This window comes from Equus caballus, chromosome 30, assembly GCF_041296265.1.
Source record: "Equus caballus isolate H_3958 breed thoroughbred chromosome 30, TB-T2T, whole genome shotgun sequence".
NCBI lineage: Eukaryota > Metazoa > Chordata > Mammalia > Perissodactyla > Equidae > Equus > Equus caballus.
Window position 1 is genome coordinate 23,263,126 of NC_091713.1, and position 27,956 is coordinate 23,291,081.

Sequence of the window (27,956 nt, forward strand, 5' to 3'; positions counted from 1 at the left end):
CTTCACTACAAACTAATTAATCACTTTGAATACAACACTAAATTGGCAGGCATAAAAAAGCAAATGAGATGGGTGTTGAAACCCATTTTCAAATGACCTTAGTTAAAAGCAAAGTACAGACTTAATTCTTCCTTCCTGGCGCCCTCTTCATGTCACAGGAGCTGGTTCAAGTGGATGCTTGCACCCCCCTCCCGCCATGCCTGCCTGCCGCTCCCTAACAGGCATTTAGTTAGGAAACTGTACAAGGATCAACAAGTATTTGCCGAGCTCTGGAATAGGAATATAACAGTGTTGCCAGTTGGAGTATAAAAGGTCAAGTGTTCATGTAGTGTCCTACACCTCCCACCTGTCTCTGCTTCTGTAGCGCTCTGTCCATATTACTGCAACAGCATAATGACTTTTTATATGTCTGTGAGTTTCTTACAGGAACATCTTTCATTCACTTCTGCATCCTCCACACACAGCATAATATCCGGCACTCAAGAGTTGTGCAGTAAATGCATGGCGTCTAGAACAGAAGATGGTGGTTTTCAGTCATCCTTTTGACTTGAAATTATTATTTCAAGTCGAAAGCTGTACTATCAATTCTGGCTAGAAAGACAATGTTCCTTAATGGAATCAAGATCCCTTTTCTATTGTCTAAAAAACAGAAAGACAAGAGCCAGCCCTGATGGCGTTGTGGTTAAAGTTTGGCGCTCATTGCTTTGGCTGCCCCAGTTTGCTTGTGGTCGCAGAACCACACCACCTGTATGTCAGTTGCTGTGCTGTGACGGTGGCTCACGTAGACGAACTGGAACGACTTACAACTAGGATACACAACCATGCACTGGGGCTTTGGGGGGGGGGGGGGGAAGAGCATGATTGGCAACAGATGTTAGCTCAGAGTAAATCTTTCCCTGCCAAAAAAAAGGAAAACAAAGAAGAGAAAAGGGGAGAAATACCTTGGTCAGTCCTAACCATTAAGCCAACTTAATGTTATACATATGATCCTGCAAGTTGACTGAAGTTTAAGATAGTTCATTACACACTAGTCCTGTCAATTTCATGTTTGTCTGCCAAGTGGGTGACATAGGATCCTTTTGGGTTTTTTCCCTCGGTATATAGGCATCACCACTAACATATTTCATCACTTTGGTCCCACCAATCTCTGGGATTAACAACTCTGTTAAAGGGGAAAAGATTTCACAAATCCATTCAAGGCATATATTTCACCAAGTCCCGGGTCCACTTTCCTTTGCTGTTTATCTCAAAGAAACAGACACAGTCCTCCAGAAATCCACCTTATTTGCCACTACCCTCTACCTCCGGCTCACTCTGCCACACAAAGAATGCCTCCATCTTTTGTGCTGTATATGGTATATGATCAAAGGACCAAAGGTGGAGGTATGAGGCCCTGCAGCAACAAGAAAACATTTTATAGATTCTTTCTGTTCCCACTTGCAACAAGTAGCCTCTCAAGGTTTATCTGATATTCATCTTCCAACCTCAGGCTGACAAATAAATGAGGACAAAAAATAAACATGGGACAGTCTAAGAAAGACAGGACTAGTAATTTATTACTTTGGAAGGGCTCTCCCCACCCCAGGCTCTGTCCTGAGTTGGCCCGTCTCTGCCTCCCAGTGTTGCCCGTGGCAGCTTTTGTCTGCTGTCCTCGTTCATGGCTGGCTGCCTGTGCTGGATGAGTGGGTCCCAGGATCTGTCTGTTGAGCTCCGAACACAGACATCCCTCCTACCAGACAAGCTGTGGCTTCCTGGGATACTAATGAGTCCCAGCCTCTTTACTGGGTCTCCCTTTCCCCAGCTCCCTTCCTCTGCCTCCTGTCTTCCTTCCCCCACTCCCAGCCCAGCCCTGTTCCTTCAGCTCTCTGCCTCCTTGCTTTTATCCAAGCTACTCAGAGACAGAGAGGAGAGAGGAATTATTTACTGTGCGTCTGTTTAAAATGAAAGGCTTTTACATTTTAATGAGCACTAAATAGGTTCGAGGAAATATTGTTCATTAGCTGTAATCTGTGGAATTGCTTGAGTGAACTTCCTTCGGAGGCTTCTTTAAACGGTTCACTCAAGTAAAGCAGTTTGTATGGTAATTAAGGGAGCATTTTTCTGTCAACATCTGTGCTGCTATTTATAACAGGGGAGGTAGCTCGCAGCTCCACCGGAAGAGTAGGAAGGGGTCCATGCTGAAGGAGGCAGGTGGGGTGGGGTTGAGACATTGGTTGGTAGGGGCACACCTATTTCTTCTTGTCACCTTTACAACCACGACAAGCTCCTTTTTCTTGCTTTCCTTCCACTCAACCTCTAATAATTCTAAAAAAGAAAAAAATTCTTTCCCACTCTTCCTGGCTAGGAAGAATTATCTGTTTGACATCTCTTCATTAATCACATCCTTCACTTGGCAGCCCAGGCAGGGAGATTCAAGCTGCTTTGGAGAAGCAAGTGGGCTTCAGCTTTGTCAGATGGGTTCTTTCTGTCTGCCATCCATTTTTCTCTCCATCGCCCTTCCACACACATACCACGGCATCTAGATACCAGGATCGGAACTGTGGGATTCAGGGCAGGCAGAGATTGCTGGGAAATGAAGAACTAAATTGGATCCTTCAAACTCCTGCTCTTGTAAGGAACCCTACAGAGGGACAAGACAGAACCATAACCTGGGGTGAAGTGGGAATTTGTGCACGTAGAGATTAAATCAGGAATGTTTATATGGGGAATAAGACAAGGACCCAGTTCCTGGATCCAGTGAGGTATAAGGTCTGAGCAAAACCAGGAGCCATCTGGATTGGCCATGTTACCCTTGAACAACTGGTGAGTCTTTTAATCTGCTCTGACTAAAGGCAGCACTATTCCAAATATCTCGAAAAGAGCAGTTATTTTCCCCAGCTCTGAACGTCGTAGCAATCCAGGGACAAAGGTCAGACAGATCTTAACTACTGAGGGAAGACTAAAGATCATTTACCAGCTAGACTGGGATTCTCACGGGCAAGAAAAATATTCTATTCAGCCTTCTGTGTCTTCCTTCCTTCCTCTCCTTCCTCCCTCCTTCCTGCCTTCCTTTTTTTTTGAGGAAGATCAGCCCTGAGCTAACATCGGCTGCCAATCCTCCTCTTTTTGCTGAGGAAGATTGGCGCTGAGCTAACGTCCATGCCCATCTTCCTCTACTTTATACGTGGGATGCCTACCACAGCATGGCTTGCCAAGTGGTGGGCAGGTCCACACCCAGGGTTCAAACCCGTGAACCCCAGGCCGCCCGAAACAGAACATGCACACTTAACTGCTGCACTACTGGGGGCCCCTCTTTCTTTCATTTTTTGTACCTAGACAGTGTCTGACACATAATGGGTACTCAAAATAAATATCTTTTGAATGAAAGAATACATGATTGAGGATTCTGTCAAGAGCGGGAGTGACATAATAATGGAATGGAAGTGACAGTGATAATTGTCTACTTTTCTTCTCCTGGGGAGCTTTTCTTTAATTAATGAATTAGTAAAGAATCAGCAGACTTATAATTGAATACTCTTGTCCACCCGTTCAAACTCTTGATTTGGATAAATATACTGAGAAGTTCACACTAAGTGCTCATTGAAAGGGGTTCTAAGGGCGCATAGAAGCTCAACTTCTAACCAATTCCATCGTAACTCTAAATATCAGGCACTCTCTCTCTTTATTAAATATCATCTTCACTGACAGAACGTGTTGTTAAGCACAGTATTTTATCCCTATGCTATTTTTGTCTTGAGTGTATTTGTATTTGATTATTAATTGATGTTTGGATTCTGTATTTTGTCCCAAGGCAATTTCACTAAATGATTGATTTTAAAGAGTCAAATAAAGACCTAAACAAATGTAGTAAACTTCAAATGACTAAAGATAATTCACACTTGGAGATCATGTGAATAACCCAGATCTACGTAACTCCCAAGTTACTATCAGTTTAAAATAACTGCCTTGTTACACTCGATCAGTGTAATTAGCCTGGAAAACCTGTTCATCGGAGTTTTGTTCTTTCCCCACAAGACATCATGGTAGCAGAACACTGAAGACAAAGAGAAGAATGGAAGTAAATAGCATTGGATCATTTTAGTGTTATTTCTAAACCACTATATGTAATATACCTTTGCAGGATATGGTACGAGAGCAACACTGCTGAGTTAGTGGAACCAGAGTGCCATCTGTAAGAGTTCTGGAATTTAATTTTCCTACAGGACACACCACCAGCCTGTAGATTAAGCCTGATCCCAGCCCTCAAGGGGCTTTAGGTATAACCCTGGAGACAGATTTTAAATCAATAAGTACAATGGGGTCTTCTGGATCCCATCACAGGTGTATGTACTGGATAGAGGGGAGCATAAGAGGTAATCTTCAATACTACCTGGAAGAAAGAGGCACCAGGAAAATAGACAGGAGATACAGATGGGTCTGGGGGAGGTACGTTGAGCTGAAGGGGTCAAGGCTGAGAGTTGTGTAAGCATCCTGAGGAATTTCACTTCTGCTTTTTATAGACAGTGGAGAATCACTGAAAACTTTAAGAAGGAAACAAGCAAGATCCTATTTGAGTCTTAGACCCCAGTGGGCAGCAGTGGAGATGGGATTAGAAGAGTAGAATTTTTGAGCCTTGAGGGAAACCAATTGAGAATCTATTTTTAATAAAATTACTTCTAATTTTGTAACATTACAAACTTGGAGAAAATACATAGGGAAGACTAGTATAGTAATCCTGCGAGAAAGGACAAGATCGGAACTGTAGCAATAGCACTGATGATGGCCCATGGAGAAAGTCAGATTTTTCTACAAATACAGTGTCTATAGGACTCGGTGATGGACTAAAAGTGGTGAATGAGGAAAAGAGAGTAACCTTAGCAGGAATTTTAAGGTTTATTTATTCAACAAAGTTACTGATTGCTCGTTATTACTGTTTATTATTATTCATTATTATTATTATTATTATTGTCACTGTCATTAGCGAGGCACAGACCTAGGCTCTGGGAATAAAACAAAGCATCAGACTTGGTACCTGCCCTAAGATTCCAGTATGGGTAGTTAATGGTGGCACCCCTCCCTCCCATAATAGGGAATCTTGATGTAGAAGCAGATTGGGTGATGTTTCTTTTTTATAATTGAGATATATTTCATGTAGCATAAAATCCACTCTTTTAAAGTGTGTAATTCAGTGGCTTTTAGTGTATTTGCAAAGTTGTACAACAATCACCACTAATTCCAGAACAATTTCATTATGCCAAAAAGAAACCCTATACTCAGCTGTCACTCCCCAATCCCCCAGCCTGGTAAATACAATATCTCAAACTGAATTTATTTTAGGAATATGTATCAGAGATACCTGTGGGGTATCCAAGTGGGGTCACATTGGAGGTCCTTGGATCCGGAGCTCAGGGAAGTCTGTATTGAAAATGGAAATTTGGGAATCATTGGCTGGGGATAGCCCAGTGGCACAACAGTTAAGTCTGCTTGCTCCGCTTCGGGGGCCTGGGGTTCACTGGTATGGATCCTGGGTGTGGACCTAGCACCGCTTATCAAGCCTTGCTGTGGCAGGCATCCTACATATATAAAAAAAAAGAGGAAGATGGACAGAGACGTTAGCTCAGGGCTAATCTTCCTCAAAACAATCAAACAAACAAAAAATGGGAATCATCGGCAAACGGGAGCTAGTGGAAGCCATGGCAGTGAAGGAGATTTCTCAGAAGGAGGAGAGAAGATCTCCAGTGATGGGCCCTGAAGAAAGCTAGCATTCAAGGTTTGAGTAGACCAATGGCAGTGTGGTTTGAGTCATCTGAACTGCGTCTTTCCACAAGTACAAAATTCATCTGGCCATTGACACACACATGGAACTTCCTATCTGTAGAAAGCCAGATGTCTATGATCATTATTTTTCCAGACTGACTCAAGTGAACATATCCAGAGGGTAGGCATTACTCATGCTCTTTTGGGTATCATTCTCTGCAAATTAGCTGCTATACTCACTTAAGGAAATCCTAAAAATATCAGATCTTTGCATTTTTCTTAAGAATGAGATTTTAAGTTCATTGAGGAGAGGGACCTTGTCCCATATTTCTTCCTGTTCTCACTGGACACAGTGTTTATATATAGGGAATTCGAAATAAAACTCTGTTGATCAGAAGAAATGATTCTATGGGTACTTATCACTAATAAGACACAATCTCCATATTCATTCATCTAAACATTTATTCATTTAACAAATATTTACTGAGTGCCTACTGGGTACTGCTACATGGATGCAGTTCACAGTAGGATGCAGGTTAAAATGTAAAAACATGGATGCTCATTAAAATGTAAACCAGTAAAACAGGTTAAATCTTATGGATGAAATTAAAATATAGATATTTTCTTGTTCTACATTTAGATTTTATATTCACATCTTAATTCTTGTTTATTAATAAAGCAAAGATAACTGTTGAGTTAGTTATAAGAATCAATTTTAAAAGATAAGCATGTTGATTTTTAATGAAACCAGCCAGATTTTTTTTTTTTTTTTTTTTTTTTTTTGGTGAGGAAGATTGACCCTGACTTAACATCTGCTGCCAATCTTCCTCTTTTTGACTGAGGAAGATTGTCCCTGAGCTAACGTCTGGGCCAATCTTCCTCTATTTTTTGTATGAGGGATGCCACCACAGTGTGGCTTGATGAGCAATGTGTAGGTCTGCGCACAGGATCCAAACTCACAAACCCGAGGCTGAAGAAGCAGAGCGCAGGAACTTCACCACTGCACCACTGGGCCAGCCCTGATATCGTGTTTTTTTTTTTCCTAAAGATTGGCACCTGAGCTAACATCTGTTGCCAATCTTTTCTTTCTTCTTCTCCCCAAAGGCCCCCAGTACATAGTTGTATATTCTAGTTGTGGGTCCTTCTGGTTGTGCTATGTGGGACACTGCCTCAGCATGGCCTGATGAGTGGTGCTAGGTCCACACCCAGGATCCGAACCGAGCCAGTGAAACCCTGGGCCAACAAAGCGGAGTGCACAAACTTAACCTCTCAGCCATGGGGCTGGCCCCCCATATCACCTTTTAAAATGATTTCTCTTCATGGTTGGCTATGTGGTTGTTTTTAGTCTTGTATATTTTTAGCCCACTTAGGTAACATGGGGTCAGATATTTTAAAGCAGTCTCTTCAAAACTGAACAGAGAGTTTCCCTTCATCAGCTTTGTGTTCAATTTGACTATTTAGTGTTTATTACAGAAGTACTATATGGTGGCTGCCATTGGATTATTTTAAGCTTGAGCCAATTTTTATTACTGTATGTGAAAAAATAGATTTTGACAATGGAATTTGACATATGTAATCAATAAACCACAATGTTTTGCAAACTTAGGCTTTTAGCCTAATTTAGGTGTCATTGCAAATGTCATCACACTAAAATTCAACATTAGGACCGACAGGGCGTAGTTGGGACCCCATTAACATTTGTTTTGGCATTAAAACTTGATGCATTCAACCGCTTTCTGCATACATTAATGGTCCCCAAAACATGCCTCGGCGTGACATGTTTTAGTGCATACAGAATGGTTTTTGGACTTTCCACTTAATTTTAATCCTTCTTCCCCAAATAATTTCTGAAAAGGGCCTTTCTGAGCCTATCACACACCTTTTAAAAACTTACAACTGCAGTATAAAAGATAATTGGAACAAACTTATTAGACTGTTTTCCTCTGCTGTTTGTAAAACTTTTAAATGAATATTGAACTGGAGAAATAAAAATCACCGCTGGACACAGACTAAGGAGGAAAATTTGTTTAGACCTGAGTTAGAAGAGAGAACTTACAAAGTTCTACTATTTCTAGGTATTTTCAAATGCCGAGTAGAATTTGGAAGAAGCAGCTGAAAAGAGCCAAATTACTTTACATAAGTAATGGCAAGTATGATGGTTAAAAAAATAGAAGGAGGGTCTGAGGAGGGGTGAAGGGAGCAAGAAGACGAGTTAAGGCAAAGCATTGCAAGAAATATGGCAAAGAGACTGTTAGCATCTATAACGGGATTTGTCATGTTCAAGTTCTAGTTGTTTGTTTTCCTGCATATCGTCAAAATTCTGTGAAGTCTGATATGCACAAGAATGCCTCGTGTGACTGCTGTGTTGATTTGAGGATAATTCCTTCCATTCCTTTAATTTCATGTTGGAGGCGATGTGATCTGGGAGAAGGACGGTCCCTGTGAGCCAACAACTCACTACACAAGCTGTGCATGGAGCAAGTTAAGAAAGAGAACTTTCTAGAAGGGCTCTGGGCATGAGGCACAGTCCACACAGATACCAACTGAGTCACCCTCAGGGAATTACTTGCCTATTTTATTTATACCCTGTCTTGATCCAAAAGAGATTTTAGCCAAGGTGAATTGCTTAATCTCTGATAGCCTCAATTTCCTCCTTGATAAATGGCAATAATAATTCTGAGATAAGTACTATTTTGAGAGGTGTTTTTCAAATTTCATTACCTTTCCATTTTGATCCCTCAGATGGAAGGTTGGACAGCACCCCCTAACTGAATCCACCAATTTTAGGTATACTATTCAGAAAAATTCCAGTTGTTGATTTTGAATTAGACTGGATTATGATCAGACTTATGGCTCCTTGGGTGTTACTCTGTGCATGTGATTCACTTATTCCTCATAAGGTTGATGTGAGGATTCAATAAGTCACCATACCTATGAAGCACTTAGAATAGAGTCTGTCAAATAGTGAATGTTCTGTTCACTTTAGCTTTTTTGGGGGGAGATCCTGTTTTGAAAAATTAATATGCTTTATTTTTTAGAGCAGTTTTAGATTCACAGCAAAATTGAGTGAAAAATACAGAGTTTTGACACACCCTCCCCTCGCCCTCCATGGCCACACACCCTCAACCCCCCCACCATCAACATCCTGTATCAGCGTGGTACACTTGTCACAATGGATGAACCAGCATCGACTTAGCATGATCAACCAAAGTCCGAAGTCCATAGTTTACACTAGGGTTCACTCTTGGTCGTGTACATTCTATGGGTTTTGACAAATATGTAATGACATGTATCCATCACTATAGCATCATATAGAATAATTTCCCTGCCCCCAATATCTCCTATTCTCCACCTTCATCCCTCTATTCGCCCAAACCCCTGGCACCCACTGATGTTTTTACTTTCGCCATAGTTTTGCCAGCATATTAGCTTTTATTAAAAACAATAAAAAATCATTATTGCACCCTAATAGGAAGGAGGCATTTTATACAAATTATTTTTGTAACCCTCATCATAGCATTTTGTATAGTTTATTTTATTTAATCCTAATCACAGATTTACAACGTAGGAATTATTATTCTTATTTTACAGATGACAAACTCAGGCTCAGAATTTAAATTGTAATGCCTTTCACTTACCTGTAAGGTATTAAAATTGTCGAATTAAAAATGGTTTGGTGGTTACCAAAGGGGAAGGGGGTGGGGGAGGGTGAAAGTGGTAAATGGGAACACGTGTACAGTGACAGATGGTAACTAGACTTTTGGTGGTGAACATGATGAAATCTATACAAAAGTCAAAATATAATGATGTACACCTCAAATTTACACAATGTTATAAAGCAATGTGAGCTCATTAATAAATAAGTAAATAAATTTTAAAAATGGTTTACATTTTGAATTACAAATTTATTTGAGATATTGCATTGTCTATCCCAGAATTTTTTATATATCCTGCTTTCAATTTAAGAAACCTATATATTAAAAGATTATTCACTATTACTACTATACTTAATTCAATACAATGTCTTTATAAACTAGTAACTATTGATGAAATATAGATATGAGTCCAAGATTTTAGAATATGTTGGCCTAAGTGTTCATCTTAATTTATAAAGTGAAGTTTATAAATTTTGCAGTTTATCAAGTAAATTCTAAGTTGATACTGTATTGATAGAAACAGATGCATAAAACTCCTACTGTATTTGCAACCTAGTCTTAAATATTTGATCAAAAATGTTCACAGTACATTCAGAAATTGATCCATATGATGATATTCCTATATCAAATTCTGAGATAAATTCATTTCTCCTCTGCCTTATTTAAACCATTTCATTAGTTCTAATTTTTGACATATTATCAAGATCACATACTTGCTTCATACTTTGCTCACTAATGCCATCATTCCTGCCTGTTTGAAGCCATCACAAACTATGAATGGATTACAAGTAGAAATACTTCGAGAGCGTGACAGTACAATTCAGTATTTGACATCCAAACTGCTTCATGAGTAAGCGGACTTACTCCTAGGATGAGCTAAGGAGATACATCAAAAAAATTTATTGGGGCCAGCCTAGCAGTGTACTGATTTGCATGCTCCACTTCTGTGGTCCAGGGTTCACCGGTTTGGATCCCCAGCGAGGACCTACACATCACTTATCAAACCGTACTGTGGCAGCATCCCAGATACAAAATAGAGGAAGATTGGCAACAGATGTCAGGCCAGGGCCAATGTTCTTCACCAAAAATAATAATAATAATAATAATCAATGAACTTAGTAAGTAAAAATATCTGAATACACTTCCTTATCAACACACTTCTCAAATTTGTCACAGCTACCTGCTTTTGGGGCAAGGGAGCAAGCATCAGATACTATATCTTTGGAATTTTCTGGATTTTTGCTGGGTAAAAAACAAGGTCAAGCATTTCTAATTCTTAACTTTCAAACACTGAGAAAAAAAAGTTTTATAAAATTTTATAATTTCTTTGTGCACAACAAAGCATATTATGAGGGATGCATAGGAAACCCATATGATTTCTGCTTGCAAAGAATCTCCAATATATTTGAGAAGAAGAAAAAATGTTTATATATCTACAGAGCCTACAGGGGAAAGACTGTGGAGCAATGTGTGTGAGCCTGTGTCCTTTCTCTCCTCCAATTCAATTCCTGCTCATCCTCCAGCACTCTTCTCAACACTGAAGTTCGTAAAGACCTTATCAGAATCCCAAGGATAATCTCTATATTCAGAATTCCTTAAGCTGTGAGAAAGTCCACACCACGCTACATTTTAGCTGCTTATATTACTTTCCAACTATTGCATATAAATTCCATTAAAAAGCAGGATAAATCACAAGTCCTAAGAGAATACACGTGATTCCTTCTCCCTGGAGTGCTCTTCCATGTCGCTTTCTCTGACAACCACAGATCCCTCCTTTAGCTCTCACTTTCCCGTGGGAAAGAGTTGGGTTGGATGCTTCTTTTCTGTGCAATACAATTTTCCCTCATTTGTCCCTTCCAGGAAGACTTACAGTTCTTGAGGGCTGGACTCTGGGTTATCTTCTGATTTATACCCAAGGGTTAGTAGAGTACTGAATACAAGGTTGATGCTCCGTAAATATGTGTTAAATTAACAAATAAGATTTGTGGCCGCATTTTATTAAAGATTGCGTTGAGATGGTTGTGGAGGGAATGACTGTCAACTATTTTTTGGAAGTCTTCTGTTCCCTTCTTTTTCTCACACCCCATATTTGTCCTTTCATAAATCCTGTTAACTCCGTCTTATGTCAAGAACCTAGGCTTTTCTCACCAACCCCACTTATAAATACTCTCTTCTGTTCAACAGACTCTGCGGCTGATCACTGAGAAAAACAGCAGTGGAGACTTACCAGTGGCTAACTTCAAGTCTGGCTAAAAGATACACCACACACCTATTTCTGTTACCACTAACATTATAACAATCCAGCGTATGACTTATAAAACTCTTTAACATTCAAATTTCTGATTTTGTTCTCATAAGGTGCCTTTAGAATAGATATTCTTGTGCCTTAATTTAGTGAGGAAAAAAACCTCAGAAAGATAGAGATAAGTCCAGGGTGAAAGAAATAATTAAGTGAATAGAATTGGGGCAAGATCCAAGGCCTGTGATTCCTAGTTCAATGCTGATTCCCAGATGTTAAAAACTTAGATATTGTGTTCTGTTAATCTCACTAAGATGTTTTATGTTACCCAACAAATTCATATTATTTTTCCAAGTGTGTAAATTAAAACAAGTTAGATGTTCCATGAGATTAGTTAAGCACGTTTTTCCCTAGTAAATATGGAGGAAAAAGGGGGCAAATATGCATACAAATAATAGTAAGATACAAATGATCAGAAAACAATGCCCTCAAAAACAATCAACATTTTCTCTGAAGTCTGCTGAATATAACAAGCAAACAGTCTTAAAGGCCATGTGAAATGAGATTTCAGGTTTAATTTTGTTGCTCAGAATTACCTATCTTTCTATAGGTTATATTATTTACCCCAAGTCAACATTTGATGAAGGTCATTGATTTTTTTTTCTTTTGAAGAAGAAGATTAGCCCTGAGCTAACATCCACTGCTAATCCTCCTCTTTTTGCTGAGGAAGACTGGCCCTGAGCTAACATCCATGCCCATCTTCCTCTACTTTATATGTGGGCTGCCTGCCACAGCACAGCTTGACAAGCAGTGCATAGATCCGCACCCAGGATCTGAACTGGCGAACCCAGGGCCACTGAGGCGGAATGTGCTAACTTAACCACTGCGCCACCAGGCTGGCCCCTGAAGGTCATTGATTTTAACCTCATTTAGTACAGTACTATGAACATTCATGTATATGAAATATTAAATATTAATAATTTATTGTTCTCCCTACCACTTTCATGTAGGTGATTGATATATTTTCCAAATGGATTTTTTTTTCTGTAACCCCAAGGAAATTGCAAAAACATTTAATAAGTATTCAGAGATGTATATGGCTGGAGATGGCAATGAAAGAGGCCTACCATTCACAGAATCACTGGTCCTTTATGTGCTAGTTCAGAGCTGACACCTTTGATGTGCCCTCTCGGCTCACTGGTGTCCATCTTGGGTTGTGTCTTCCTTGAAGGAAGGATATGACCTTCCACCATCTTTGTCTGAGCTCACTTGGTTGCAAGGAACAGAAATTCACTTAAACAGCTCAAGTGCAAGGCGGGGACGGAGATTATTTTAAGGAAGGAGGAGATCCCCTGGGAGCATTTATTACTGGGCAGGGGACCAGCCAGACTTCACGGGACTGGGAAATTGTTCCAGAGCTCCTCTAGCTATCTTTTTTGTTTTTGTTTTTTTTTTTTTAACAGTTGCCTGGTCTGTTATCTCTGCTTCTTTCTGCTTATCTATACCCTTATTTTCTATACTGACTAATTTCTCCTGCAAGTCTTTGGTTTCTGCTTAATTAATCTACCATGTTCTGGTTTGTTGTGGCTCGAACTGGAACTTCAACTCTAAATGATCTTTTAGTTCCAGTGTCTCTGTATCTTCATTGGAGAGAGGGAAAGAGAAGGCAGTCAAAAAGAAAACAAACAGCAAAATCCTATTGGCTCAGCCCAGGCTAGATATTAGTTCCCTTTGGGGTCATGTATCTAACTCTAGTCTGATCAGCTGAAGCCAGAGGGAGGCATGAGAAGGGCTGCCTAAGCCTACCCATGGGGACTACAGGTTGGGAAGGAATTTCAAAGAAGGAAGTAGCAGCTGAAGGCGATGACAGTTGTTTCTACTATGTCTGTAGGTCACTTGATAGAGTCCTTCTATGCTTTATGGATGACAAGTCTTGAAGAAGACAAAGGAGAAACAAGGAGATCTTTCCCTCTCTCTCTGACTGTCTCTGTCTCTCTCACACACACACTCACACAGACATGCACACACACAACCCAATATAACGGTTTTAAACAACCTTCTGTCTCCTTTTTGTAACTATTTTCCATAAATTTCACCTTGTCTTAATAAATATCATTCCATATGCTTCTAGTTTTATGGTAATGATGAGCAAGGGGAAGGAGAAAAAGGAGATACGAAGTCACATTATTATTGCAGTTGAATGCTGGAAAACCAGCGGGCAAGTTATAATTTACTGCTGTTCGTTAATCAGGTACCGCTTAGATCTCAAATAGAAGATTTCCTACATGCATATTCTTGTACGTGGTTAGGAGATGAGTATAATAAAGATAAACATTCCATGATAATATAACATTTTGCATTGTCTGGTAAGTTATCTTGTGAATGTGTTTTAAAATCTAAGAGTTTTGTTTTGTTTTGTTTCTCTCTGTGTAGAGCTTTTATTATAAATTTGTGTGTATACCATGAAAGGCAACCAAATACCATAAAAGAAATATTTTGATCTCATCAACCTTGGAGAGTCAATGCAGGGAAAGAGGTTTCGGTTTTAGGAGCCAAAAGTAAGAAATAGAGAGAGAATGAACACTGGCATGGGAATGTTTGAGGCTCAGGGAGGAAAGCGCATGATCAGAGAAGAATCAGGGATCTAGAATCTGGACACAGAGTGTGGTTGGACAAGAGGCAACGCTGAGGGTCAGTACCTGGCAAGCAGGAGTTTGGCAGGCATTTGCTGCCTAAGGATGGGACACCTTCTCAGATCACACACAAGCTACAGGTCTGGACTACAGGCTGACACGGAGCAGACCCCCAGAAACCTAGCCAAAGGGAGACTTGAATAAAGAGTGATTAGGTGGAGACCCAAGCAAAGTCCAAGGCACTAGGGCAAAGCTAGGGATTTTTGGCAAGAAGGTTTGTGAATAACGGCTGTAAGTGCTCTTGTCATGGGGGATAAGAAATCCCAAGAAGATGAGGATTCCTGGGGTTGGGGGTGGGGAGATAAATCTAACACCTTTTTACTAGGAAGGACTTAATCTTGCTTATATCCTGGCATAGATCCTACAGAAATAGCTAAAAATATAATCTGCCTTCTGATCTCAACAGACCATTACACATGACGCAAATATAGAAATATTCGAGACAACATACATAGTAATAAAGTTGATATAATTATTATCTTGACTATAATATATTTTATGGCATCTACTTTGGCAAACATCTTGTTCATTTGAGGGAAGTTATGTAAAAGCTTGTTAAAGTTAACAGTGTGAACATTCTTGAGCACAATCTTTCTTTCTTTATATATTCAGATGTTTGTCTAAGTTGTTTAAAAATACCACTCACTACACTTTGCTAGTAAAATGTATTTCCTGCCCTGAAAGAGATTAGAACTTAATAAATCCATCTGATTTTGCTTAATATTAAATGACTAATGTATATTGTTAGTTAATGGTGAAATTCAATGAAAATTTAGTATTTTAATTTTGGGAAGAACATTCGCTGGGGAAGAGAGATTTTTAATATTTACCAAGCCAATTGCTACATAGCATTTACAAGATCAGATAAATGCCAACATTTAAAAATGTTTAAGCAGCGTGTTCTATAATGCTAAATATAAATAATTCTGTTAATATAAAATGTTGATATAAAATATATTGATATATTAATTTTAAAGTAATGTCAATGCAATGTTTATATTCTTGGGATTATATCAAAGATAGTTTTTCACGGCAAAGTTTTTTTTTTAAACATTAACTACTTTATGGTTATACTATGAATGCGTCCTCATTAAGCAAAGCCATAAGCAACCTGTTTATTTTGCTTATGTGTAGGACCATTTGGATTTAAAACATTCAAAGCACCTTAATGGGCTGATAAAATATCTTCATTTTACAGAAACTTGATTAATTTCCTTCCTCAGACCGCTAAAGGCTTATAATCATCTATTGAAATGGAATTTCATTTCTTTAAAAAAGTGCTAGAAAAAGTGAGTTCAGGCCGCAGAATAAAAACAATCAGAATGCAATATGGTGTTTACTGAACAATATATCTAAAATAGGCTCTTTTTCAAATGGCACACTCCAAGCCAATGAGATTGTGATACGAAACAGATATGAAAGGAACAAAACCTAAAAGAAGCACAATCATTGTGCCAGTTATAAAGCTCTCTTCAAACACGGTTGCGTGGAGAATTATACTGTTACCATTAACTACTCTGCTAAATGTAATTTCAGAGCAGCTTGGCTATGCTGGGACCAATAATGTTTCAGCAGATGTTAACAGTGAGGGAATTTAAAGATTACAGACTTTCATGGGTGTAGTAAAGCTGCGGTGGGAACAGAAATATTACCGTAGCTGTTATGTTCTGAGTGCCTCGCATTTACTGACAAGTAATACATGAGTGATAGTGAGGACCAAGGGACTGGAACTTTATACTTACTGGTCAGCAGCATGTAAATTCCATAAATTAAACAAAGTTTTATGTATTCTTCATTTCTTTTCAGACTGATCTTCCTCAGAGGGCCTTTGTTTCATGTTAATTCCATCATCAAGGCTTTGTTCAACCATACTGTTCTCTTTAGGAAAAGTAGAGCCTCATTCAGGGTTTGCTTCCACACATATAGCCCCATTATTTTTAAATCTTGGAGTGGTCTCCATGTGGAACGTCAAGGAAACTCAACATTTTTTATCATGGGCTCCATCAGCCTACCACTCCTTACATAAATCCCAACCTTGTCGATTTAAGAGACAATGTTCAGCTTACTTCTCTCCTTAATGATCTAAAAGGAACAATACTGTGATCTCCGAAGACTTGAATGGGAGAAAATTTGGTTAAGGGCATTATCTTCCCTTATGCATAATCTGGGGGTAAGGACAGTTTACCCTGGGGACAAATGGAGAATGGACAAAATGGTTCATATATTCCTTGGTGTGACCTCCAGGTTTTTTTAATGGAGCCATATAATCAGCCACTAGACAATAAAAAATTCTTGATGGGCTGGATATATTGGATCCTAACAACCCCATTGGATCTCAGGACAAAGCCAAAGTTAGATTATGAGACTTGGAGAAGCAACAGTGAAGTTATACTTTTATAATACAACCAAGTCAGCAATAGTTTAAAAAAATTTAGATTGTATTAAAGTTGGAAGCTATAAGGGTTAAGTTGATAGGGTTTCGTGGCTTCCAATAGACATAAAATTAGCCATCAACAAATCCATTTTTTCTAGCCATCTGGACACCAAGCAACAACTTCATAGATATCAGACCTCACCCTACCACACTGGCCAGACACTGGAGTAGAGTTTTCAAGTAATGTGTTGCGTATGGATATTCCCATTTAAAATCCTGAGGCCAGTCATGCCCATGTTGAGCCCTCAACTGGTACTTCTACCTTCTTCTTTCTCCTTCACTCACTTGACTCATGTGTACATCCTTCTTGTTGCTACATAGTCAGCTAGATTGAGAGCACGGATTGTTTTATTTCTTGTTGTTCCTCTACCCATTGGCACTTTAACAGTCTTTGCAACAGTAAGCAAAGAAACAATGGAAAGAGAAAGGAAGAAGACATTGCCAAAGATCTTAGCCCTAGCTAGCTAGAAAGTACATACATTTCAGGAAATTGTGCTAAAAATATTCTTAAGTTATATGTCACTGTGTAAACATTTATTTCTGAATTTTTATATATAGTAGTCTGTTGGTGTTTCTATTTACCATAAATATTTCTTAATGTTTAAGTAAACCTGTGAAATGAATAGCTGGAAGGGACATTAATTGGTCATCTGATCATTTAACTCATCTTGTTTTTTGTCAAAAGGCTGAGGATTTTTTTTTCCCCAGAGATTCAAGAAAAGAAGAGTTTCCTCAATAACTATTCCCAACAACCATCATTATACTCACTTCCCACTGTTACGGGCAAAGGAAAATTGTATATTCTTAAATGCATAAATGTTGGGGAATAGTGACATATTATGGTTTAAAGTCAATGTTAGTCTCCTTTTTATTTCAAAAACGAAATTCTTTTTCTGAGTCCACATTACTGGTTACTTTTACGAGCTGTGAACGGTCTGAGATTTTACCTGTTTGTAAACTAAGAAGTTAGCCTGTTCATGGATGCTAGCAGAAGACACGAGACTCCTGGGTCAGAGATAAAGTACTGTGTTACTTATGACACAGGTAGAAGCCAGAGTATCAGCATTTGCACCAGCTCCCCAAGCCCCAATTCCCACAAGGCAATACAAAGAGGGTCACATGGTACCGGTACACACAGTGGGTTATGCTACAGGAATTCTGAGCTTCAAACCTGCCCTTTGTTCTGGAGAGAGACTCCATCTGTCTCTTCCAAGGCTGTTTGTTCTACAAACAACATGAAAAGACAGTCTGGAGGAAAGGCAGAGAGTGCCTCTGCTCACAAGATGTATAGACACGTGAAAGACCCATGGAGAAGGGTCGCCCAAGAGAGATCATCTAGAAGTGTCAGGTTGTTAACCTTTTACCTAGAAAGCAGTTTTATTGAAACATCACTTTCCAGCTCAAATGGGTAAGCCCCTGTGGTCTGAGCTGTGTGCGAGGTAAGATGGCAGCAGAGTTCTCTGGTATTTAATCATTCTATTTTTTTTCTTCTTCTCCCCAAAGCACCGCAGTGCATAGTTGTATATCTAGTTGTAGGTTCCTCTGGTTGTGCTATGTAGGACATCACCTCAGCATGGTTTGATGAGCAGTGCTAGGTCCGTGCCCAGGATCCGAACTGGAGAAACCCTGGGCCACTGAAGTGGAGCATGTGAAGTTAACCACTTGGCCATGGGGCTGGCCCCTAATCCCTCTTGCATGGATTCTGAGACAGATCTTCTTTCAAACAAATTCTTAGTCCACTGCAGGATGTATAAAGGGTAGAAGCTATGCACTATTGAAATATAAGTGGTGAAAGCAGTTTTAATTTTCTTGCTGGCGCTATTATCTTTTAAGTCCTAATAATCTCTCTCATGCACAGGCCTTGAGCCTATAAATCTGGACAAGTTCAATTAGTGATGCGGTAGAACTTTTCCTCGACAGTGCAAGGCTCTGATAAAAGCAAACAATACAATTCCAGCATGCTGCTTATTAAGGACGGAGACACCCACACGGCCAACGACAGACTGAAAGCCTTTTTATTTTGATGGTACTATTTCACTGTCTATCATAAACTAAGCGAAGCAGGTTTTCTCTATCCTGCTCTGCTTTTATTGGATATAAATCACCCCTGACAGGAAGTTTTATGCCTAAACCCGTTTACTGTCCTTGTTGGTAGTCTTTAAATTAATATTTATAAGCTGAAAGAGGCCTAAAAGGATACAGCAGTAAAATAGCTAAATGCTTCAGTTGGACTTGAACTGATATCCACCTCCTTGACCATTGACATTTTTTAATTACTCCTGACCCAGCCATCCCATTCTCAATGCTGTCCCTATGCCCACAAATCACTGGCTTTGGTGGAATTGTGGTGGACATAATAGGAATTCAGAAGGGTTGAGCCGAAGCCGGTGTTACATGTGAGTTTCGAAAAAACTCTAGTAGGCAAGGATAGAGACAGAAGAAAAGGAAAAGAAATTTACAAATGAGTTAAGCAGTGGCTGAAAAATGATGGCTTAGGAATTGTTCAAATTGGGATTGTGTAATGACGGATCTTTTAAAATTCATAAAAATGTACAGCATATCATAAAGTTACCTCCAAATCAAACATTAACCTAAATTAATTGTTGAATTTTAATGTACGACGTTATCCTCACACCGTGGAGCAGATGAGGTTGATTCCATGCCTCCATTCTTCATTGTTGCCTTCTGTTAGCAGTTCCAATTATACTAGCCTTATTATGAGCAAGGGTCTACACCAGTCTTCCTTTGTCTAGCCATGTGCTGCAGGCAGGCTGCCCCAGCCCCACAGGGTGACTCTTGGACAGTCCAAGTCAATCACAGTATAGGCATGGGAATGTGACACAATTCTGGCCAATGTGATATGCAGGAAAGCTAAGTAGGGAGCTTCTGGGAAATGCTTCCTCCCTTTCAAGAGACATAATGAAGAGTGGCCCATTTTTGCTCATTGTCACATCTGGAACTAATGTGGCCTTCTTGCCACTACGAAGGTAGCCAACTGGAGGTCAGATCCAATGCATAGAGGAAGACAGAGCCAATGGAATCTCAGGGAAGCAGAGTTGAAGCACTGACATACCACTCCTGAATATTGCCTTAACTATGGATTTCTTGTTCCTAAGGTAATAAAGTCCTTTATTGTTTAAGCCAATGAGAGGTAACACTTTCTGGTGCTTGCATCCAAAATCATCCACTACATCAAGATACATGGTGTTACTTAGGATGTTGAGACCTTACAACAAGTTCAGCATTTATATTTAAAAATACAGTATTAGAACAAGATAAGCATGTATGAATCCAGATTTTCTATGAGTCCTTACTTTTTCCTCCCTAAAATAAATATCTTCTATGAGTTGCATCTCTCTAGGAAGGTTTGTATCTCAGAATTCTCTTTTCCTCCTCTATCATCCCTCCACATGATTACATCTGTTCTTGTGTATGTTGTTACATATCCTTATTGCTTCCAATGGCACTGTATCTTGCTATTCCAAAGGCCTCTTTTTCTAGCTGTTCAAAGGGTGTTTAACTTGGACCTGAAAGATACTGAAGCGTTGTCTTTCTCAAAACATATGCTGCTTCCTTACTTTTTCCATCTCTGCTGAGGAGAGTAATCATCTGTTTCGTCCTTCACCTAGGAGAAGTTCTTGCCATCTCCCATGCAGTCAGTTACCTAATCATACCAATTGTTCCTTTGTGGTGTCTCCTTATGTATCAGTCAGAGATTTGGGCTGCAAGTAAGAGAAAAGAAATCTGTCAATATCTTTCAAAATGGGAATCAGTTGAAAGGATATAGGCAGCTCCAAGAATTGATGGATGGCTTATAGAGCAAGCAAAAGGAGAAGGGGATGGGATTCCAAGCACAGGAAAAGTCAGGTCTCTATCTTCACTCCACTGCCACTGCAAGAATCTAATCTCACCTTCAGCTCACATTCTTTTATCACTTCTTTAAGATTCAGAGTCCTAGGAGACAATGTCCCATTTGTCTAACTGAAGTCTCATGCCCCATCCTCCTCTCTCACTCCTACTATCCAGTGGAAAAATGGAGAGCCTGACCCCTTTAGATTCCGTAGTCAGAGATGGACAAATAGACACTGACTCACCAAAACCACACACAATAGGCGATTACTTCAAAAGAGAAATCAAAAACTCATAGAAAGGAGTGAGCATAAAGGGTTGGATGCTCAACAGCAAAAAACCAACTAATGTCCACTAACCATAAATTTTATCTTTCAATTACCCCAACACAGCTTTAATCCAGATCCCTGCCACTTTGTGTATTTGTTGCTGAATCAGCCATGTATCTGGTCTCTCTGCCTAATAGAACTATCCATGCCACATGCCCACTTCAATCACCTTGTGGCCTAAATTGGGAGATTTTCCTGCTCAAGGATTTCTCTTCCTAAACCTGAGAAGCTCATCACCACGTCTCAAGTTGTCTTTCTTATTTTGTCTTCAACATGACTCTTCAACGTTTTCCCAAATTTACTGCCTCCTTGTCTGTATTATTTGCTCTCAATCTATTTTGATTTTGTTTTCTTTTGCTCCTGCACTTCCTTTTTCTCTTAAGTCCATCCAAAAATATTCTTCAATCAATCAATCAATCAGTTGATAACTGCCTCCAAGATTGTTTTCCTACCAAATCCCACCATCTTTATGTAACCTCCTCATACTCAATATCTCTTAATATTTATGTATGAAGTAGATTAGTGAGCTATACAACATGAATTAGACAGTAAATCAGGAGAGAAGCATGAATGTGCCCCACTTCCTGTTGTAGGCTAAACAGAGGGCAGGTCTGGCAGACAGAAGACTTTCAATAAATATTTGCCATCCCATTTGTCTCCATTCCCAATGCCTGCCTCTCTCAGGCAACTACTTTCAACCCTTCTGGGTGTTTCTTCTAGTATTTTTTAAAACATATTTCTGAAAAATATGGTTTTCTTAATTTTTCAATTTTAGGTATTTATGTCGTGCTATGGAAAGAGTAAATTTACCTCTCTTATACCTCATTTGCCTCTTAACTCTTCCCCTCCCCCTCCACTCCAACACATCAATATAGCAACTGTCTTCCTATTTTTCCAAAATAGTTAGACTACTGTTTTTGGCTAAGGCATGATTTAGTAATTACATTATTTGGTCTATGGAAGTATTATGCACAGCTTAGTCACATGATGTTCTGTAGATATATTTCTTTTTCTCCTAGAGTTAATTACCTAGGTTTTGTCATTAGCTTAGGTTTTTATGCACCAGTCATTAATTCATCCCCAAACTCCCCAACAGATTTCTACAAGTTCTTTCAATATGATCAACCACACAAGAAAACTTAATCGGTTTCATGTTTCCCTTGGTAACACCCCTCCTGGAGCCCTCTGACTTCTTGCTGTAGCCTGTGCTATCAGCTCTTCAGAATACCACTCAACTGGTGTTTCTGCCTGCCCTTTACCATCACGCTAGAAATCCTCTTTCTTGGTTTATTCTCTTGTTTTTAAAGAGCACGTACTTTAATAATTTCCTGAGAAAATGATACATGGGAGGTAAAGTCTTTTTTCAGGTCCCGAATGTCTAAAATGTTTGTTTACCCTCACACTTGATTGTTAGTTTAGCTGGGAACAAAATTCCAGGTTAGAAATCATCACCTCTTAGAATTTGGAAGACATTTCTCTTCTGTTTTCTAGCTTTTAGTGTTGCTGTTGAAAAGACTTGTGACATCCTGACTCCCAATCCTCTGTATTTCACCTTTTTTTGTTTTAAGATCTCTTTACCCCTAGAGTACTGAAATGCACGATGGCATGCCTTGGTATGGATCTTTTTCTTTTTTATTCCTTGTATTCTGAATCAGCAGGTCCATCAGAGCTCAGGTTGCTAAATTCAATGCTCAGTTCCTAAGCATCATCTAACTTGACCTAGCAGCTGCCTCTGACATAGCCACTCTGACATGGTCACTCTCCTTTCTTCACTCATCTTCCAGAACACTCTTTTTTCCTCCTACCTCACTGGTCACTTATTTGCACGCTCCTTTACTAGTTCTCCATTTCCCAGACCTGTTAAAATTGGTGTGTCCCAGAACTCAGTTCTTGGACCTCTTCTCTTTTCCCTCTTCACTAACTCTCCTGGTGATCATCTCCATGACAGCTATCTTTATATACCACTTGTAAACCCCAGACCAATGCATTCAACAGCTTCCTTGACATCTCTGCTTGCATGGCCAAGAGACACCTTAAATACCAAGCATGCTCCTGTCTTAGGGCCTTTGCTTATGCTCAACCTTATCTTATAATTGTTGTGTCAGATTTTTTTATTTCTCTGATATTTACAGGAGTTCTTTTCTTTTGATGGCATCCTGCATGTGCACATGTGTGTGTGGCAGGGGGGTTACAACCTCTTCTCTAATCTTTCTGAGGATATTAACTACAGGGTTTTGAAAATGTTTTCATCTCTTTAATCAGTTCCCTGCATCACCTCTCTTCTCTCCACTTTCTTTGCTGTTAGTCTCACCTTTCCTGGTAGAGACTTTCCTCACATATCTGGCGATCCCTTAGCTGTCTGTTTATCAACCAGGGTGAACCTCTAGGAGGCTCACTGGAAGCCTTGTGGGGCTTGTTGACTGGTAGACTTTACCATAGGGTGACCCAGTGGGGACTAGCCATTTCACTGGGGATCCTTAATTACAGAATTTGTTTTTTGGCTTTTCTCTTGGATTGCTCATATTTCTCAATCTACTGCCCAATGAGTCTAAGTCGGCATTTTGTTCATCAGACAGAAAGGAGCTGTAGTCTCACTGTTTAGCAAATTTTCACTTAATGGCCCAGTTTTAGTCAGGTCTTCCATCCTTGCCTTGCAGACTGGTGTTCTAGAATGCAAAGTCTCTCTGGGTGGAGATTCCAAAGAAAGGCCCTCATGTCTTCTTCTGAGGTTGGGGAAGGGTTGCTGCCTGGCTGGGGGAAGGGATCTGAGAGTCTAATTGCTCTTTAAGGAAAGTTTCAACAAATCCTGTTTTTATTGGCCCCACCAAGCACTCCTGATTCTTTGAGTTGCTTGTTGCCGCTAATTCCTGAGGCAAGATTCTCAGGTAAAATCAGCCTCTCTCTTAGCTTTCCTCATGACAGGCTCAGGTTCCAGCTTTCTTGGGTCTGCCACGTCAAGGGCGGCTTCTCCATCCCCCATTTTGCAATTTCCAAAATATTGATTCCGGTTTCCCTCTGAACCTTCTCTCTCATTTTCTTTGTCTTTGCAGATTTATGCCTTTTTTCTTTCTTCATTGTCACTTTAGGATAGTTTCAGAAGGAGGCTGAAATAAACAGGTGTGTTTATATAATAGATCATCTTTTATTACATATTTGACTTGGAAAACATAGGAACTAAATCTGCTAAGTAATATGCATCACCCTTCTGGGTAATGCTGTTTTTTGTCAAATGCAAACTGTGATGTGAAATAATGAGATTGGCTTTCTGATGTGGCTCATAATCCACCTCCAAAGGCAATTTAAAGAAATCAGTGTCAAAATGTTTTGAGCAATAGCTGCCTAACCTCCGAGTGTCTAACCTCCAAGGGGGACTACTTTGTAGGGGACAATGCTCCTTTAGATGTTTTAATTCTGGTTTTGTCTCAACGTCGATTTTTTACTTGGCTCAGATAATGCTTCAAAATTGCTCTTTAGCTGTTTCTCTTGGGTGTGTTTTGTTGGGGAAATCCTTAACTCCACCATGGAGCTCTGTGACTCTCCAAGAGTGGCCATTGAAACACCTCTATCAAAACCATTTGGGAAATTAGTAAAAATGCACCTTCCTGAGCCCCAACTCAGGCCAGATTGAACCTGAATATCTGGAGGGTGTTAGCCTGGAATTAGATTTTTAACAAGCATCCAGGTGATTTTTATGCACAGTAAAGTCTGAGAACCACTGCTTTAATTTTTTATGTGATTTGTAGTAACCTCCCCTCCACCTTATATTTGTTGGGCCAGGAGCAAGGGTACAAATGGAGGCTCATATTCCCTATGTCTAAATATTTCTAAATCAATCAATTAAAAAGTTATAAATTAATGTAAAAATTGTTACAAAGAATAAATTCCTTTCTTTTAGTTTCAGAGTTATCCCTTCATAACAACTTGGAAGGACATTTTCAAATGTAGCATTCTCAAGCTTCTCAAGGTTCCAGCTAGGACATGGAAATGTGGAACGAGCTGACTCCATCCTCTGGCTTCCAGCTTATGGCTTGTCTCTCTTCTCTTCCATCCCAGTTCAGATTCTCACTGTGAGTGACCCCAGGAACACATGTAGGGACAGCCCTATGTCCAAGCTCTGGGCACAGCTCCTTCGCAAACTGTACCCCTGGGGTTCAGGGGTGAGTACACGAGTGGGACAGTTCAGCCTCAGGAGTTGGACCCCAGGAAGGTCCTGAAAGTTGACTTAAGAGCATTTGGGCAGACAATTCTGGGGTCTTCAGTACCTGGACCGTAGCCCCACAGACTCAGTGTAGCCCCACAGACTCCTTACCTGGGATAGGGTGTGGCCAGAACCTTTTACCTAAATCTAAGGGAGGTACCGTTCCTCCGTTCCTCGTGCAGCGTATGACAGCACTAAGCATTTAATTGGATGTAATAAAAATGAGATACATCTGATTAGTTTTATCTTGCTAAATGAATTTAAAGCACTGTGGTTGATCCTTAGTCAGGTATACTATTGTTTTAATCTTACAGAGAAACACAGAAGGACAAAGGGCTGGCCCCAGCTCATGCAAGTGTGAGACCAAGGAAACTTCCTGGCTTTCGTCATTTATTTAGCACGTTGAGGCAGCCAGTTAGCTCAGAACATTCTGAAAAACGGTGGCGACTCAGATTCCTGGGAAAGACCCTGAATTACTTGAACCTGTGTGAAAAAATTCTGACACTGAACACACCTTCAAATACTGACAAATGTGGATTGGTTTCAGCACACCCAGCCTCTGTGAGAACTTGGATGCTTTTTCAGACTTAAATTCAGCTTATTTACATTTCTGCAGCATATAAATTACAGCCAGAGGAAGCATTAAGCAAGTCTTGCCTCCTGAGGTGAAAGAAAGATTAGAAGACTCTGTTCAGCACAGGGAATCCAGCTGAAGGACTGTGTTACAGTGGGTCAGAGTGAGAACAGGCAACATTGTGCCTGGTGGTGGCCTGGAGGCCACTGAGGCAACAGCCATAGGACTGTCCCAGGGGGCTTTGGCTCCTGTTGACTCTCCCGGGTGGTAGCACAGCCCAAGGGGAAAGAAAGCCCCTTTGTTATTCTCCAACTCCACTCATGGAAGGAGTCCCCATCATTGATGTCAGCTCACTTCACAACTAAGTTTTGTGACCAGGGAACCAGGCAAAGAAAGGGTCCCTGGGGATCTGGTCAACAACTAACATGGTCTGTCAAATGTTTTTCAGACAAGAAGAAACTATGTGTTCTGTTTTGCAGAGGTCGCTGTCCCCATTTTGCAGATATAGCTGGAAACCTGCTGAGAAACTTACACATTTAAAGCCAAGACCCCTGCAAAGTGTTCCAGCCCCAAGCGTCCTAAACTTACCTTAAATTCATTAGCATCTTAAATTCTCCTCCTCTGGGAGGGTCCAAACAGCCATTTTTAGATGATGCAATGTATGTAATAGTATGTTTACCTGCTACAGCAGTTCCACAGTTGTTCCACAGTTGTTACCCAGTTGTTACAAATAAACATTGTATCTTCTGCTTTCTTCTGTATAAAGTCTCCAGCCCTGGGCTCGGAGAGACACTGCATTGAGACCTATCCCTGGTGTTCTCCACTGCATGTGCAAACAATAAACCTTTTCCTCACCTACTTCTGCCTCGGTTGTGCTTTTTGGCTCCGCACTCACCAAGAGATGAACCCATTGAGTTCAGTTACAGTTTTATCCTCAGCTGTAATCTTTCCCCACACATTTCTCCAGGAGCTAGTCTAGGCAAAGCTGGGGGAGGGGGAACCCAAAACAACAAGAAACCTATGCATATCAACATGGAGACAGAGCAGCATGGACACAGGGCTCCTATCCTGGAGAGACTGTGCATTGTGGCCAATGACTGAGCGCTCACTCCCAGGTCAAGCAATACACGTTTGGACTTTCTGATGGAAGCAATGCCTGTGCATTATTCAGGACTGTAGAGTGTCAGAGACCAGGATTCAAATCCTGAGCCTTCACCTCACTCACTGGATGCCTTTAGGAAAAATATCTAAACTCCCAAAGCTTCTATCTCCTCTTCTAAAACGTGCCAAATACAATATCCTTGTGGCACGTTTGTCGAGTACAAAACAAGATAACAAATGAGTTCTATAAGAGCAGGAAATGTTGCCTGTTTGTTTACTACTTATAATCCCAGGACTCACAACAGTGACTGGTACACAGCAAGTGCTCAATAAATATTTATTCAATAAGTGAATATAGAAAAGCAGCAGTCATTGGTAGATGGTAAATATAAAAAACAAGTTCTCTTTATCTGAATTTTATTTAAAGCATTATGATGGCACTATAGTTTGTGTTTATATAACCCTCATAGATCAGTACTTTGAATAGTTTAAGAATTCAGTCATTCTTCTTGACTGTAAATAATGACATCAAGGTTCAATATTGTTGAAAGTCCGATTGAGTTTTAATATAGTACAATTTTCATTAGGACTGTGATTTCTAGATCTGTCTCAGATATCACATGTAGCCTTTTGAGCAATTTCATCAGCATTGCCTGTTACTTGTATACTGTATTGAATGACAGTGAATTAGGTTGCATTTTGCTTTGTGATATGATAGGAAGAGCATGGGATTCAGTCTCTGATGACTGGATCCCATGGGATGCATCACATGGTGGCCATGTGATATTAGGAAGTCGCTTAACCTTTCTGAGTCTTATTTTTTATATGTGTAAAATGAGAATAATAATATTGTCTTATAAAACTCCCAGAATCACAGGGAAGAAAGAATGAAATATGCAAAATATAAGCTAATGTTGTTATTGTCTGTTCTACTGGGTCGGACTGGTGTGAAGAGTGGACGAAGGTCATGATGCTCTGCACTTGGGATATATTGAGGGAGAAAAGCCAAGACTGAGGACCCTTTTGACAGTACAGCCTGGTGATGTGGGCTGAGATGTGGTTTTGGTGGACAGGACTCCTGGGCAGTTGTCAAAAGAGAGGCAAGGTCTGAGGCTGTCCCGAAGGCAAAAAAGCAAACTACCAATGA

The 27,956-nt window shown here is 40.0% G+C and overlaps 1 protein-coding gene and 1 long non-coding RNA gene across 2 annotated transcripts in view; both read left to right on the top strand.

Annotated features, from left to right (window-relative positions):
- The window catches only part of GPATCH2 (G-patch domain containing 2), a 221,380-nt gene extending 209,652 nt beyond the window's left edge, over nucleotides 1-11,728 (top strand). Inside the window, exon 10 of the mRNA XM_023632692.2 lies at nucleotides 11,577-11,728. Coding sequence (XP_023488460.2) covers nucleotides 11,577-11,596 — 20 coding nt within the window. The 3' untranslated portion in view covers nucleotides 11,597-11,728. The remainder of the gene's footprint in view (nucleotides 1-11,576) is intronic.
- A 13,103-nt stretch (nucleotides 11,729-24,831) lies between these two features.
- LOC138921589 (uncharacterized) lies at nucleotides 24,832-26,566 on the top strand. The gene is made up of 2 exons (XR_011434282.1): nucleotides 24,832-25,003; nucleotides 25,449-26,566. It is a non-coding gene; the product is annotated as an uncharacterized lncRNA (long non-coding RNA).
- The last annotated feature ends 1,390 nt before the right edge of the window (nucleotides 26,567-27,956 follow it).